Source organism: Neodiprion lecontei, chromosome 4, assembly GCF_021901455.1.
Source record: "Neodiprion lecontei isolate iyNeoLeco1 chromosome 4, iyNeoLeco1.1, whole genome shotgun sequence".
NCBI lineage: Eukaryota > Metazoa > Arthropoda > Insecta > Hymenoptera > Diprionidae > Neodiprion > Neodiprion lecontei.
In genome coordinates, this window is record NC_060263.1 from 40,581,389 (window position 1) to 40,594,242 (window position 12,854).

Genomic DNA, 12,854 nt, shown 5'->3' on the forward strand with positions numbered 1-12,854 from the left:
AAATCATGTTTACCTACTAATTGTGAATATCAGTGAAAACTTATGTGATATCATTTTTTTATTTCTCTGCTCCAAGTGTCGCGACCTGTATTATCTGAGTGACATGGGAACATATTGGTATAAGTTGTTGCAACCGTTTCTTTCCGAAAGTTTACGAAAAGATATGAATCCAATTTGTTGTTTCTGATTCTCGGCACAACGGAGTAAGAAACATGAAAAGCTGTCGGTCTTAATACGTGTGTATATTTTTCGTGTGCGGGGATATCTTTATTAGTAAAAACATCATCTGGTAACACGATCCCTTATTGAGTTCACGTAGCACAAGAAAATCGTTTCAGACTTTCGCAATAATTTCTTTTTAATTATTACAGAATGTCGTCGAAGAAGTCTGAAAAAGAAAATATGTCATTGTTTTTCGACCTAAGGAGCCCTTCGGGATAAACATCTCCTAAATGCATCAAGAAACTCGATCCCTAATTAATTCATCGCATTACCTAAGTCTATCAAAACGAATTTTCATATTAAATTAATAAAGAATGAACAAGGACTTGTGTTGCCTATAATAAGGCGTAATGGGGGATCGGTTAAAATTAATGATCTGTTGCGCCTCACTATAGGCAACACGTTTTTATTCCAATACGAACCTAGCGTAAAGTTTGAGAAACATATCCATGTCGGGATGTGTGTATTGTGTATTGTATTGTAAATGCTATAAGTTGTGTTATACAGTGATTGTTCGTAACGCCCCGGCAGATTGGGCGCTATTGTCGAAAAATACGGGACGCAACTCGGCTGTCAAACAAATTATATATCAGATGAAAAAATGTCCGTCGACAATGCAATACTACTCATATTTATAACGTTATTATCATTAAATAATGCGTCCGGAGAATGCGTTGCGTCGACGAATTGCAAATGCGTTATGCCAAACGGTGAAGGTTACGACTTTTCATCAATTCCTCCTGGTGAATTCAACGGGTGAGTAACAAAATTATAACCTCTTCGTTTTTAAATCATGCGCAATAACAAGCACATAATATACGTACATACATAAAATTTTGATTTGTCGTATAATTCACACCACTTTAATTTATGATAAGAATTTATTCCAAGTAAAAGGGAATATGCTGTGAAATAAGTTAGAGCATTTCAATTTGTCGTACATGGTTGTTGACGCTATACCTGAAAATGCCAATACCAAGGCCATGACCAATCTATCCTAGATGTTAATTACTCTATCGAGAGTTTGGAATTCCCTTTATGTACCATTAATTGCGCATCGCCAACTAGCCAGTATCTGAGCACAAGTAGTCAGGCTTGAACCAAACCGTTCCGTTTCTTTAGTCCTTCATTTTCTGTTACAGTTTCATCGAGTCGACAACGAAAAACAATGTGACATTTTATTTTCACCCGTGTAGTGACGCTTCTCTTAATGTTCCCGGAAAGAATACAATCGGCTGCATTAGTCCCAAGGGTGTTTCGGTAGGAACTTTCTCAGATCTGCACCCCTTCTACTTTAATCACAATTATTTAATATGCATCTGAACTTTCCATCGAATTAGCTACAATTGAGCATATTTGTATATTGTTTATTAATGAGATTCAATTGGGGTTACGTAATATTTTATACTATAATTTCAGTTATGCATGTATAATGCAACCAACAATCAGTCCATAAGTTTGGCTACTGCTGACAAAAGTAGCTCAATAACATTTGCGTCGAATAGCGAGCCGCAGATACTCTTTCCCTTTAATTTAACTGATGGAATTCAAAGGACCGCTACCATCAATTTTCTTTGTCATCACGTCATCGATATCCCAACGGAACTGGTATTATACAATATAAGCAAGGAATTAAACTTTGTAAGTATATCAGCTACAAACCCGATTGCACAAGGCTTTTAAAAACTGATTTTCATCTCATCATTTATAAAGCATCTCCAAGAGCGAAGAAGCTTGAACAAATATTCGTTTTAATCTTCAAAAACTCTACCGTCATTTTTATTCACGTCAATCTTTTTTTTCCAGAAACTATATCTTCTTTCACCAAAAGCTTGCAAAATAGCAATGCATGTGGGAGGCCTTTCTACAGGGTCAGTACTAGTTATAATACTATTTATATTCAGTGGAATATACTTCTTGGGTGGAGCATTAGCTTTGAAACTATTGAGGGGAGCAACAGGTTGGGAAATGTTACCGAATCAAAAGTTCTGGTTCGATTTACCCGCGCTAGTCAGAGTAAGTCGAAAGAAATGTTTACAATATATGTTTTGATTTTAGTAATACATGTGCTAACGATTCTGAATTTGTTCAATTTCAGGATGGTATTGCATTCACGTTTAATTGCTGCAGAGTCGTTAGCTACAATGAAATATGAGGATCGTACCTTTCTTTTTCACTTTAAGGAAATCAGAAACACAGATTTTCCTGTGTTTTAACGCTTATTATCAATTTCAGGTAACTTTATGTGTCGAGTAGTTTAATTTTCTTCCCGTTATTGCGATTGATTAAATTATATTTTAAATATTTGCGAAGTTTATTTAAGTGGCATACATTCTTTTTTTGCAAGAAAATTAAGGCAGCACTATTATCGCGTCGTTTTGAGGCCATTCTTATCTGAGATTCGTGGAGGAATAAAAAAAAAACATGACTAAACTAAATACGCTTATGTTCTTGCGTATATTGCAATATGTATTCTTTTCTTTCTTAAATTTGTTTTTCCTTTCTTTTCCTTAGTTTACATTTTTCGCTACGATAGGTTATAAAAACAGTTGATATGTGTATATGGATATTATATAAGTATTTCTCAGAAACTGATATCGCGAACGCAATATTGAAACATCACTTAGAAAGAAACACCAAGGGGTTTTATAACAGTATTAGAAAAGTTTGAAGAGATATATTCATCCTTCCTCCGTTATGCTGTTTTACCTCATATCAGAATCTTGTAGCTAATACAGAGCTGTTGCCAAATTTCTTGGTGTCTAGATTTGAATCTTGAATGAGGCCTTCTCTCTGTACGTACCCTAAGCACAATGTCGCACTTAATAGTTTCATACGTATCGTTTTACGTATAATATGGATTTTTAAGCATACTTTGTAATTACATATAAACACAAACACATCAAACGAAGAAATGATGAATTTCGAAGTATGAGGAACGTACCAAGGCCTTGTTCTAAAGTTTTGCAGGTCTTGCTATTTTTTTACAAAACATCTAGACACCTTAGTTTTAAGAAATTTCGTACAACCGAGACATATTTGTATATTGCAATAAATTTAATATTCTATATTATCAATACGAGAGGCCTTTAAATTATTTTTCCCTAACGCACGTTGTATTTATCCCTACTATTATCCTATGATTTGATCGTTGTGAAATTTGATATGGATAATAAAAAAGGGAAGACAAGGTTTCGCACTTGTGCATTTATTCGTTAAAAATCTCCCGATAAAAACAGTATGAAAAATTTTGTTTCAACAAACTTATTTAACAATATTTGACACTTAAATTGTTAAAGAATTACAAAGTCTCGCTCCAAGTGTATATCATCTATACTTAACAATTAGTTAATAAAAAGAACAAAAATTACGGAGACGAGATTAATACACCTTGAATATTGCTCGTCTATTACAAAACCGTAACAAAAAGTCTTGATTACGTGATATTTTGGCACTGCCAAAAATTTATCGTACAACATTCAAATATGTTCTGAAAGTACATATAAGGAATGTACGGATCGCGATGAATCGATAAATGAAGAAAGCTTCCGATCCCTGCACGTTTCCTTCGCGTAACTCACAGGCATGTTAACGATTAATACGTACGGAAAAACACGACCTATCACATTACGATCTGACAATACTGAATCACAAAAAATTCTTCAGGTTGCAACTTATTTTATAGCGAGAGCTCGAATCAATTCAAAAGCTCTCGATGCCATCAACATTCACAGTGATCTCTTGATTCGTTTGAACCGCGAACCATTTTCCGGCTGAGTTCAAGCTTTGGATTTGAACTCCTTTCGCCGATAAGGCTGTTACGATACTCGCCAGATCACCAGGTCCGCTTCCTCGGTACAGCGAGAGATTATCGACGAGAGGAACGCCGTTCGAGAAGATCGCGTCGTCGATGGAAATTAGCAGCGGCTCATTCGCTCCACGTACAGTTCCTGATAAACGAAAAGAAATAATGATGTGAAGACTTAAACTTGTTCCCGAAAATTTGATTTAATTTGACTTTAAAAGCGAGTAGCAGTCTTACTTTTACCGATAAATAACACTAATTTTTTTTTTAAAGATTTTCGGATTGAGTAATTTTCATGAGTTTCGCTACGAAAGAGCGATGCATCCTCGAAATTTGAACCCTTTCCGTTCATTTGTTCATTTAATATGGGGAAAAAAAGGCTGACTTCGTTCGGTCGATAAGGGTAGGATTGCTACATGTCCTTAAAGATGTATTGGCTATATATTCTCGACCGAAAGTGAATCTCGTCGACAATATTGAATACTTTATGATAAGATAAAAATCGGAAAAAATCAACCACAATAAAGACGATAAGAAAATTAAATTTGAACAATAGTAATATCTAACGTTATCAATAAATTGTATAAACAAAATATCGTTTAACAAATTTTCAGGGAATGTTTTCTCTTGTGATGTGAAATGAATACGTTGATTTCTCTGAATGCACATCAATATAGTCGATGAGGCTCGCTTATCGTTGAGAATGCATAGCACAAACAAGTGATGTAGCAAAGTGTTTCTCTAATACCTTTGACTTGGTGTTGACCAACTTTGACGGCAACCGCGTTTTCGCCATCGGCGTGACTCTCTTTAATACTGACGCCGATATCTTTGGCGAGAATTGGCGCGTTGATAAGATTCAGTCCATTCTTCGTCTGCCCGGCGAGTATGCCGACCAAAACGGCCGTGTGTACGAACTTTTTCTTCTCCATATCGGAACCGATCGTTTGGCTTTCGATGCTGATACTGCCGGACCCCTTTTTCAGGAACTTTCCACCCAGTTGTCCAAGCTTCTTCGACAAATTTATCCACGCCGCATTCACGTCCGATAATGCCGCGGTCAGGATTGGCGCGTTTACTATCCCAGTCACCGAGTACGCTGTCGATCTACCAGATATTGCTAGGAATTGCTCTGCGATTTCAACCGCGACCCGCTGCTGAGCCTCCGTTGTGCTTGCGCCTGTTGATCGATTCGAGAAATTATTGATATTACTTGAAAGGGACACAAAGGCACCTTCGAAAGGATCAGGAGTCACTTGAAACGATTCCTCTTCGATAAAAGAAGTTATACATTGTCGAATTATTTACTCGTTTTGAAGTTTTTTAAAAGAAAGAATTAATTCTACCTCAAAGTAAAATTCTCTGTGCCATCGACTTCAGAGGTTCACAGTTTTGTGTATTCAATGATCAAGCGCGAGGGAATTAAAAGAGCCGTCGAGAACATTGATGTTCAACGATCAGATCAAATTAGAATATGCTTCAATTGCTTACCTAAGTGAGGAGTCGCGATGACATTCGGATGCTGAATCAGTTCCAAGGTAGCGGGATTCTTCGGCGGTTCTTCGACGAATACGTCAAGTGCGGCTCCCCCGCAATGTCCGGCTTTCAACGAGTCCAAAAGAGCCTCTTCGTCGACGATCCCACCACGAGCAACGTTTATCACCCGCACTCCCTTTTTGCTTTTCGCCAAAGTTGTGGCGTTGATCAAATCTGCATATATTGAGAAAATACCATGATAACTATATTCCCCTTCACTCTTCCCATCTCTTTTTCCCGGAAAAGTCTTACACTTACTTCTAGTCTGTGGTATGAGGGGTGTGTGAACTGTGATGTAGTCGGCAAGGGGCCAAATTTCTTCCAACTCCATTTTTTCCACGCCAAATTCCTTGGCAGCCTCCGTAGAGGTCATCGGGTCAAATCCGATCACTCTCATCCCGTAGGACTGCATCCTTATCGCAACTTCCCGACCGATGCGTCCTAGTCCCAGAACCGCGAGAGTCTTTCCCGCCAGTTCGTGCCCCGAGTATAATTTTCGGTCCCATCGACCCGCTCTCAGTGACTGAGCAGCTTGTGCGACGTTTCGTGCCAATGATGTGATCAGAGCACAGGTCATCTCGCAAGCACTTATACTGTTGCCACCTGGGGTGCTGTGGGAATAAAAATTAACGCCAAATTGTTAGCAACGTGCGTTGATTCATAATACACATGTACCTATACGTGTCAAGCTGAATTCTCAGGATTTAGAAATTCCTCGAAGGTAAAATCGTACCACAAACTATTCTTGCCATTATTTTCTTTGGCGTAAAATATCGCTCTACAATTGGCTAGTTTTGAAAACGATCGTATGTCCAAAACGAAAACGCAGGTGAGACAACAAACGGCGGCCATGTTGATTTTATGCCAGCATTTCAATTTACACTTTCCGTATCCTAGTTCTCTGACGTTTTGTGCCAATCTTTGAATCTAAATGAAAATTTCTGCAGCACTACAGGTTCAAAGAAATCTTTTTTACTAATGTGCGGAGTCATGTTCAAAGATTATATTTGTTTCGGGATTCCGATAAAATTGTAGAATACAAAAACCCAAACGATAACTAAACTTAAATACTTATGTCAAGGCTTTCTACTCACTTGAGTACAACGATTCCTTTACGAGTTGCAGCCTGAAGGTCAATGTTATCAACGCCGGTTCCAGCACGACCGACGACTCGAAGACTGGAGGCTGCTGCTAATACTTCAGCGGTAACTTTGGTATCGGATCGAACAATCAGACCATCATGGTGCTACATGAAAACAGATAAATTTTATATAAATTGGTTAGCTCAGTAGTCATAGTCAAGACTTTCGTAGTAGCGGCATATCAGAGACGATTCAAGGTTAACTTTTGGTTTTCTTTTAAGGGGACTGTGGAGTTTCGAGATTTTGAAACTTTGCGTGACTTTGATTGTTTATAACAACGGTACAAACGAATATAACCGGCTCATACTTTCCGAGAGGATCGATAGAGAGGGGCCCGATAAAAAGATACAGACAATGAGACTCCGGATTGGATTACCCTTTCGGTTGGAATCCTGGTAAAACTAATTTTACCTCGTTGGACTGATTACGTTGAACCGTCCATATCATTGACCTGGAAACCATGCCATACGATATAATTATTTAAAAATATGCCAATAAACACTCCTGAAAGTATGAGCTAGTTATATTCATTTATACCATTGTTATAAACAATGAAAGGGACGCAAAGTTTCGAAATCTCGAACTTCCACAGTCCCCTCAGTTACTCCTTCCGTCAGACTCTAACTTTTTTTTAATGACCTTTTACGTGTTATGTATGAAAACTTGCATCTTGTGTACACATGTGTTCCCGCAACGCCGTGTTATCGCGGCTTGTTTTTCATTTCGTTTATTATTATGCTTGGAATTCGACTCTGTGTTTTGCTTGTCGGTTGTATCGAATGTTATGAGTATCTGCGATAGCTGCCACAGTGGTTTGAAGAATTCCGACGCAAAGCCTTGGGAATTTTATGAAGCTAAATTATTATAGGTATTTTCAAATACCTATTAAGATATGCCACTAAGTTCGAGATTTGTAAAAAAAAAAGAAAAAAATAGCTGTACGAAATCTGAAAACTTTCGTTTATGATCATGACAGGTTAAACCGACTCTAGACCCGAGCATCTGAAACTTCTACAACGGTCCTGCTGTAATACATGCACACATCATACATTGCATACAAAAGCATATATGCTTCCTGCGCAGACGGTTCTATTTATATACCTTTCATACGTACGAGACGAAATGAAGGAGGAATTTGCAAGGTAACAGAAGCTAAAACATTCGTTCAAGTAATGTGGAAGCATACCATGTTTGAAATTTTTTTATATGAGGACGTGAAAGAAAATACAAATTCATTGAAAAATAATAATAATAATAATAATAATAATAATAATAATAATAATAATCAGAAAATGTCTACCCGCTGAAATTTCACTTGTCTTTCAATGACCGAGAGCGTCTTATTTCAATATGCAAATCAAACATCTGTGATCTAATCGAGGTCGCAAATGAGTAACGAGTAGTCGGGGAGCTTATCTAATTAATGAGCGCAGCGGATAATGTGGAACGTACATACATACACTATGAAGGGAAGTAATTTTAAAAATCTGTTACCGACAGTCACTCTGGCTAAATGGTCTGTGCGAACGGAATCAGCTTGGGTGCGTGTACAAGAATCGAACAAACATATATATTTACGGAAGAGAGAGGCACACGAGAAGAACGGCTCGCTGGAAAATAAGAAAAATAGTACATTGACCCTCGTTATTAACTGGTTCTCGAAGCCAGGCAACTGGTTATAACCAGATTGCACGTACGTTGCATCGGCTAACTTCGAGGCATTCGGCCTACATAATAGGTGAATTCACATGTACACGTACGCATCACGTGGTTTCGATCACGCATATAATCTGACTTACGATTAGCGCGAGGTCTGTTTACATGTATTTTATACACGATCATTTGCCCGTCTCAATCCGGTCGAGTCTGAGGGATTACCATGCAACTGGTGGATGCTCTATTGGTGTTTACCGAGCAAATAATACATACACGTCGTATCTGCTTCAACATCATTACATATTCCGCGATTGTTGATTGTCTTCCAGTTCGAATTGTACGAAAATATTGTTATTCTCATGTAATTGCTCGAACCTTAAGCTTAAGCCTGCACTTAGGTAAATAACATCTGCCTGCCTATGAATGAATTTTTCGCAGCCAGTTTCTCTGTTCTCAGGCGTTCGTTGATGATGAAAACACAACACAGGCGTTCTTGCCATTATTTGCTTCGCGCTGGAACATCGTCCGACAACTAGCGAGTGTTGAATGCGATGGTACCGCCGAAATGAAATTGCAAGTGAGTCAACTGGCGGCCATATTGACTGTCGGACTTGTTACCCGATCCGTACTCGTGATTCTCGTTAAATATTTGGACCGAACAGGTAGCACCGTATCTTTTTATTCTTGAGAAAAGTTATCTTTCGCTCTTAATACCAAGATTTACGCATGCCCAATTAAAAAACGGGTAGAAATGATCATAACCTGTATTTTTTTACACATACTTTGATCTCTTGGAGAAGTTCTTCCTTGGACATCTTGTACTTTTTTGTTACGGGGACCCCATGGCTTGTTAGTAGGGCGACGCAGGCGTCGTCGACGGCGTCGCTGATCAAAACGCTTCTCAATGCTATTGGCATCTCGGCAGTATCTGCAGGAAGTAAAAAGTTAGATAAGGCTCTTAATCCGAAACTCTAAGATTGAGTTTCTGTAGATTAATCGTAATTAAACTGTGGCGATAAAAAAAAAAAAAAAGTAATAAAAACAAAACACGGAATGAAGATACACAAGTAATTTCCGGCTCCGAAAAACTGAAGCGGATATATTTTCCACTTCATTTCCTGGGTAATTTCTGGTCCTTCCGCGACATGCGGCATGTGGACATTTTTTTTATTAAATTTAATTGAAACTCGTTGCGTTGTTCGCTGTCAGACGGCAATGCTGTATGTCTTGAATTAGTAAACTGCAGTACGGCTCTGCGGTACGGATTGCGAAACTTTTGCATGCAATAATGCGGTTTAACAATCATAATATTATACTGAGCGGGCATGGTGAATCTAGGCGCCTGTCGCAGCAGCAGCAGCTTGCAATTGCAAGGCTGAATCTATTTGGGTTCGTTACATGAAATTGTACACCTAAACGATTTTATTACACGAGGTTCGCTATACGAGGTTGTGCGAAGCGTTATTTATTTATTTGTTCAAATTGTTACCGTTGCATTTGTACCAGAGAAAACTTGTTGAATCCGTGAGTACAATACACTATAAAATGTGTATTGAAATCCGCGAGTGGAATTTAAAGAAATGAAAAATACAATTTTCTTTCTTATCGAACGAGCCGAATAAAAATTTTCACAAAAGTTAAAATAAACGTTGACAGAATTTCGTCCCTCGTACAAAGTGTGGCAAAGTCGAATGTTTTTTGCTCGATCCAATAACAATATCGTATATAAACAAGCGAACATGCCGTCATGTATTTTCTTTAAAGCCGAGTTTATTTAATATATTCAAAATACTCTGACACGCTACAATCACATTTCTCAAGTGTTATTATGTAATATTGAGAGTGTGCGATCAAAGTTGTACGTAGGGTAGGTAGTAAAAAAATATTACCCTTTCGAGGGTAGAGAAAAAAATTCATTGAAACGAATAAAAACAAATGTAGAAACACAGTAATTGATGGTTACAAAAATGGAATTCAACAGCATAATTCCATAAAGCCGCGACAATGAAAATTGGATGTCAATTATCACCTCTCAATTTTTCTTATCGGTTCGTAGATACGACTTATAGAGTTTTAGACTATCGATGAAACCAGACGCTGTCTGACCATTCAAGCGTAGGCCAAAACATTAAGCGAAAACCGTTGGTCACTCCGAGGTATTATATGCGAGACTAGACTTTGATCAGCGCACTTGTTCGAAAATTGAAACAGACGTCGACCCCGATATTTAGCAATCTAAATATTTTTACATAAACTTTTCAGGTCACGCGTCAAATTGAACGAAGAGTAATTTTCGGTTCCCACCAACGTGCGTATTTAAATGTATAGGTATAAAAAATCTCACCTTTCAGATGTATATATATATATATATATATGTGTGTATATATATCAGCTTCTTATCGAGCTTCTAATTCCTTCGAGTCAATCAGTTTTTCTCCAACACAATTTTTCATCGACAAATGACTCGTCTCGCTCTAATCACCTATCTCAAGTGTTGTTTTATGGAGTCTGTAGTTCCAAGCCGAACGAATCAACGTCCTATCTAATACGATGCGGTACGTATACTGGCCTACTATGGTCCCCGGTGTTGGTTATATACTTACAAGAAGGAACTGCCTCTCGCTCCGCATTTCCCTCTCCGTTCGACGGTTGGGCGTACCAGGTCAACCAGCGTGCATTCGTTACACGCAATGCGAGTGTGTGCGAAGCAGTTGAAAACCGAACGCAACGCGATTTTTTTCCCCTATTTTTCCCCAACGTATGATTTGTTTATTTGCTAATATTGTTGGCCCACCGATTTACCCCGAAGATGCTGTTGACAACGTTGGATTTCGACGCTGTGACGCTCGTACGCCGACACACACGACTCGTATTTTTTTCACAACGCTCAATTGCCACTCGACTCCGTTCATCGGTCGACCGATAACCGCTACTCACGATTTTGACAATAACAATTTACGACACGAGCCTATGTCGTTGTGAGACGATTCTGTTGTATAGTTTGTCAGTAAATTGTTCAGTCAGCATTAATGTTATTTCAACAAGAAACGTTGCTACAAACGTGTTAACGGCTTCTGGAGTCACACGTAATAGGCGCAATCGTACATGGACGTCATCGCGTGTCGGAGCAATCTGCAAGTTTCGTCATTGTATTATATGATATTGCAAAAACGTCTGCAATAGCGTTCGTCGAAAATAGACCACGTATATTATTGTTTGCCACTGTGAAATTGTTGTGAAACGTTCGGGCGATGTGTTGGCGGAAAAAATAGGGAATAAAAATAATCCACGCGAGTTGAAATATCGAGGAAACGAATTCAATGTTGTTCTTGAACCTGTTCGATGACGTTCGATTCAAATCCGTGCATCTTTTCCCGCGGTTTTTTCAACAGCATATTTTTCAAACTCCCAGAAATTTCAGACCTTGCTCGTTTAGTCTGTCTCGTGGATTGTACCTGGAATTTAATAATTTGAAAGTAGTAGAAATGATGAGAGACGGTAAGTATATAAATTTATTCAAGCGATAGCCGAACAAATATAAAAATAATACATTGGAATGATCGATTCGCACCGGCTGAAATCACTTTCGTACTTTTTATAAGTGTAGAGACAATGATCGTTCGATGGAACATAGATGCTAGACATTAGGCATAATTTAGATAAGAACGCCGCCTCTGAAATTGGGTTCTGAATTTTTCGGTATTTACCCCAGGCCCTTAGAAATCGTTGACGCATTATATATTTACATGAAAGTCAATAAACAATGAATACTCGCACTGTACAATCCTCGATGCTAATATTGCTAATAATAGAGTCACTAGGGACGCGGATTGTACACACGTCAAGGATTTGATCGGGTACATAATCGGGTCGTTTGAATGTAAAATACAGATATTTCGTGGACAAACTAACAACAATTTGCTTCAAATTCCGAATTTTTTGTGGCGATATTTGAAGTCAAGGTATCGGACTTCGATGAAACGTTAAAGTTTCGAATGTCCCGAAAGCCGACGCTCAAAATTCTGAAAGTGCAAAATTGTGAAAGGACGAAATGCCAAAAAGGCATAACTCCGACAAGTCAGAGTTCCGAAAGAGCCAAAATGAGAAAATTTAAAAATCTGAAGAATAGAAATTCTGAACGATCGAAGATCTTCAGTTTTGTGAAATTCTGGCTTGGTGAAATTTCACCAATTTGATATTTCTTTGTTTGGGATGTTCGATATTATTTATTTTTGTATAAGTATATTTTGATTTTTGGAATTTTACTCCATTGAAACTTTATTTTTCGAAACTTTGCTCTATCGTGACTGGAATTTCCGGAATTTTGCATTTCGGAACTTTGAGCCATCGCCTTTCCGACCATTCGAAGCTTCATTGTTTCTTCAAAGTTTAATTTCATTAATTCAAGTTTCGCCATCAAATAATTCGCAATCAGGCGCTTTGGGAATTTGTCAAATTCGGAACTTCAACCCCCTTACTATATTACTATCCGT

At 38.1% G+C, this 12,854-nt stretch overlaps 2 protein-coding genes across 2 annotated transcripts; one reads left to right on the forward strand and one right to left on the reverse strand.

Moving 5' to 3' along the window:
- Positions 1 to 170: 170 nt before the first annotated feature.
- Positions 171 to 3,865, forward strand: LOC107217044. The gene is made up of 6 exons (XM_015654436.2): positions 171 to 289; positions 372 to 978; positions 1,365 to 1,482; positions 1,642 to 1,863; positions 2,029 to 2,238; positions 2,321 to 3,865. The coding sequence occupies exons 2-6, from the start codon at positions 824 to 826 to the stop codon at positions 2,375 to 2,377; spliced, it is 762 nt and encodes a 253-aa protein (XP_015509922.1). The 5' UTR covers positions 171 to 289; positions 372 to 823; the 3' UTR covers positions 2,378 to 3,865.
- On the reverse strand, positions 3,415 to 10,936 carry LOC107217133 (D-3-phosphoglycerate dehydrogenase). The gene is made up of 7 exons (XM_015654545.2): positions 10,706 to 10,936; positions 9,144 to 9,289; positions 6,658 to 6,809; positions 5,822 to 6,174; positions 5,519 to 5,737; positions 4,776 to 5,207; positions 3,415 to 4,172 (listed from the first exon to the last, which is right to left on the reverse strand). The coding sequence occupies exons 2-7, from the start codon at positions 9,276 to 9,278 to the stop codon at positions 3,925 to 3,927; spliced, it is 1,539 nt and encodes a 512-aa protein (XP_015510031.1). The 5' UTR covers positions 9,279 to 9,289; positions 10,706 to 10,936; the 3' UTR covers positions 3,415 to 3,924.
- Positions 10,937 to 12,854: the final 1,918 nt, after the last annotated feature.

Excerpts from the sequence above, each read along its gene's own strand:
- LOC107217133 (XM_015654545.2), bottom strand. The coding sequence starts at position 9,278 with ATGCCAATAGCATTGAGAAGCGTTTTGATCAGCGACGCCGTCGACGAC. Across the intron at positions 6,810-9,143 it reads AACTTCTCCAAGAGATCAAA|CACCATGATGGTCTGATTGT; the intron begins GTATGTGTAAAA and ends GTTTTCATGTAG. Across the intron at positions 4,173-4,775 it reads TGGTCAACACCAAGTCAAAG|GAACTGTACGTGGAGCGAAT; the intron begins GTATTAGAGAAA and ends TTCGTTTATCAG.
- LOC107217044 (XM_015654436.2), top strand. The coding sequence starts at position 824 with ATGTCCGTCGACAATGCAATACTACTCATATTTATAACGTTATTATCA. Across the intron at positions 1,483-1,641 it reads TTAGTCCCAAGGGTGTTTCG|TTATGCATGTATAATGCAAC; the intron begins GTAGGAACTTTC and ends CTATAATTTCAG. Across the intron at positions 2,239-2,320 it reads ATTTACCCGCGCTAGTCAGA|GATGGTATTGCATTCACGTT; the intron begins GTAAGTCGAAAG and ends GTTCAATTTCAG.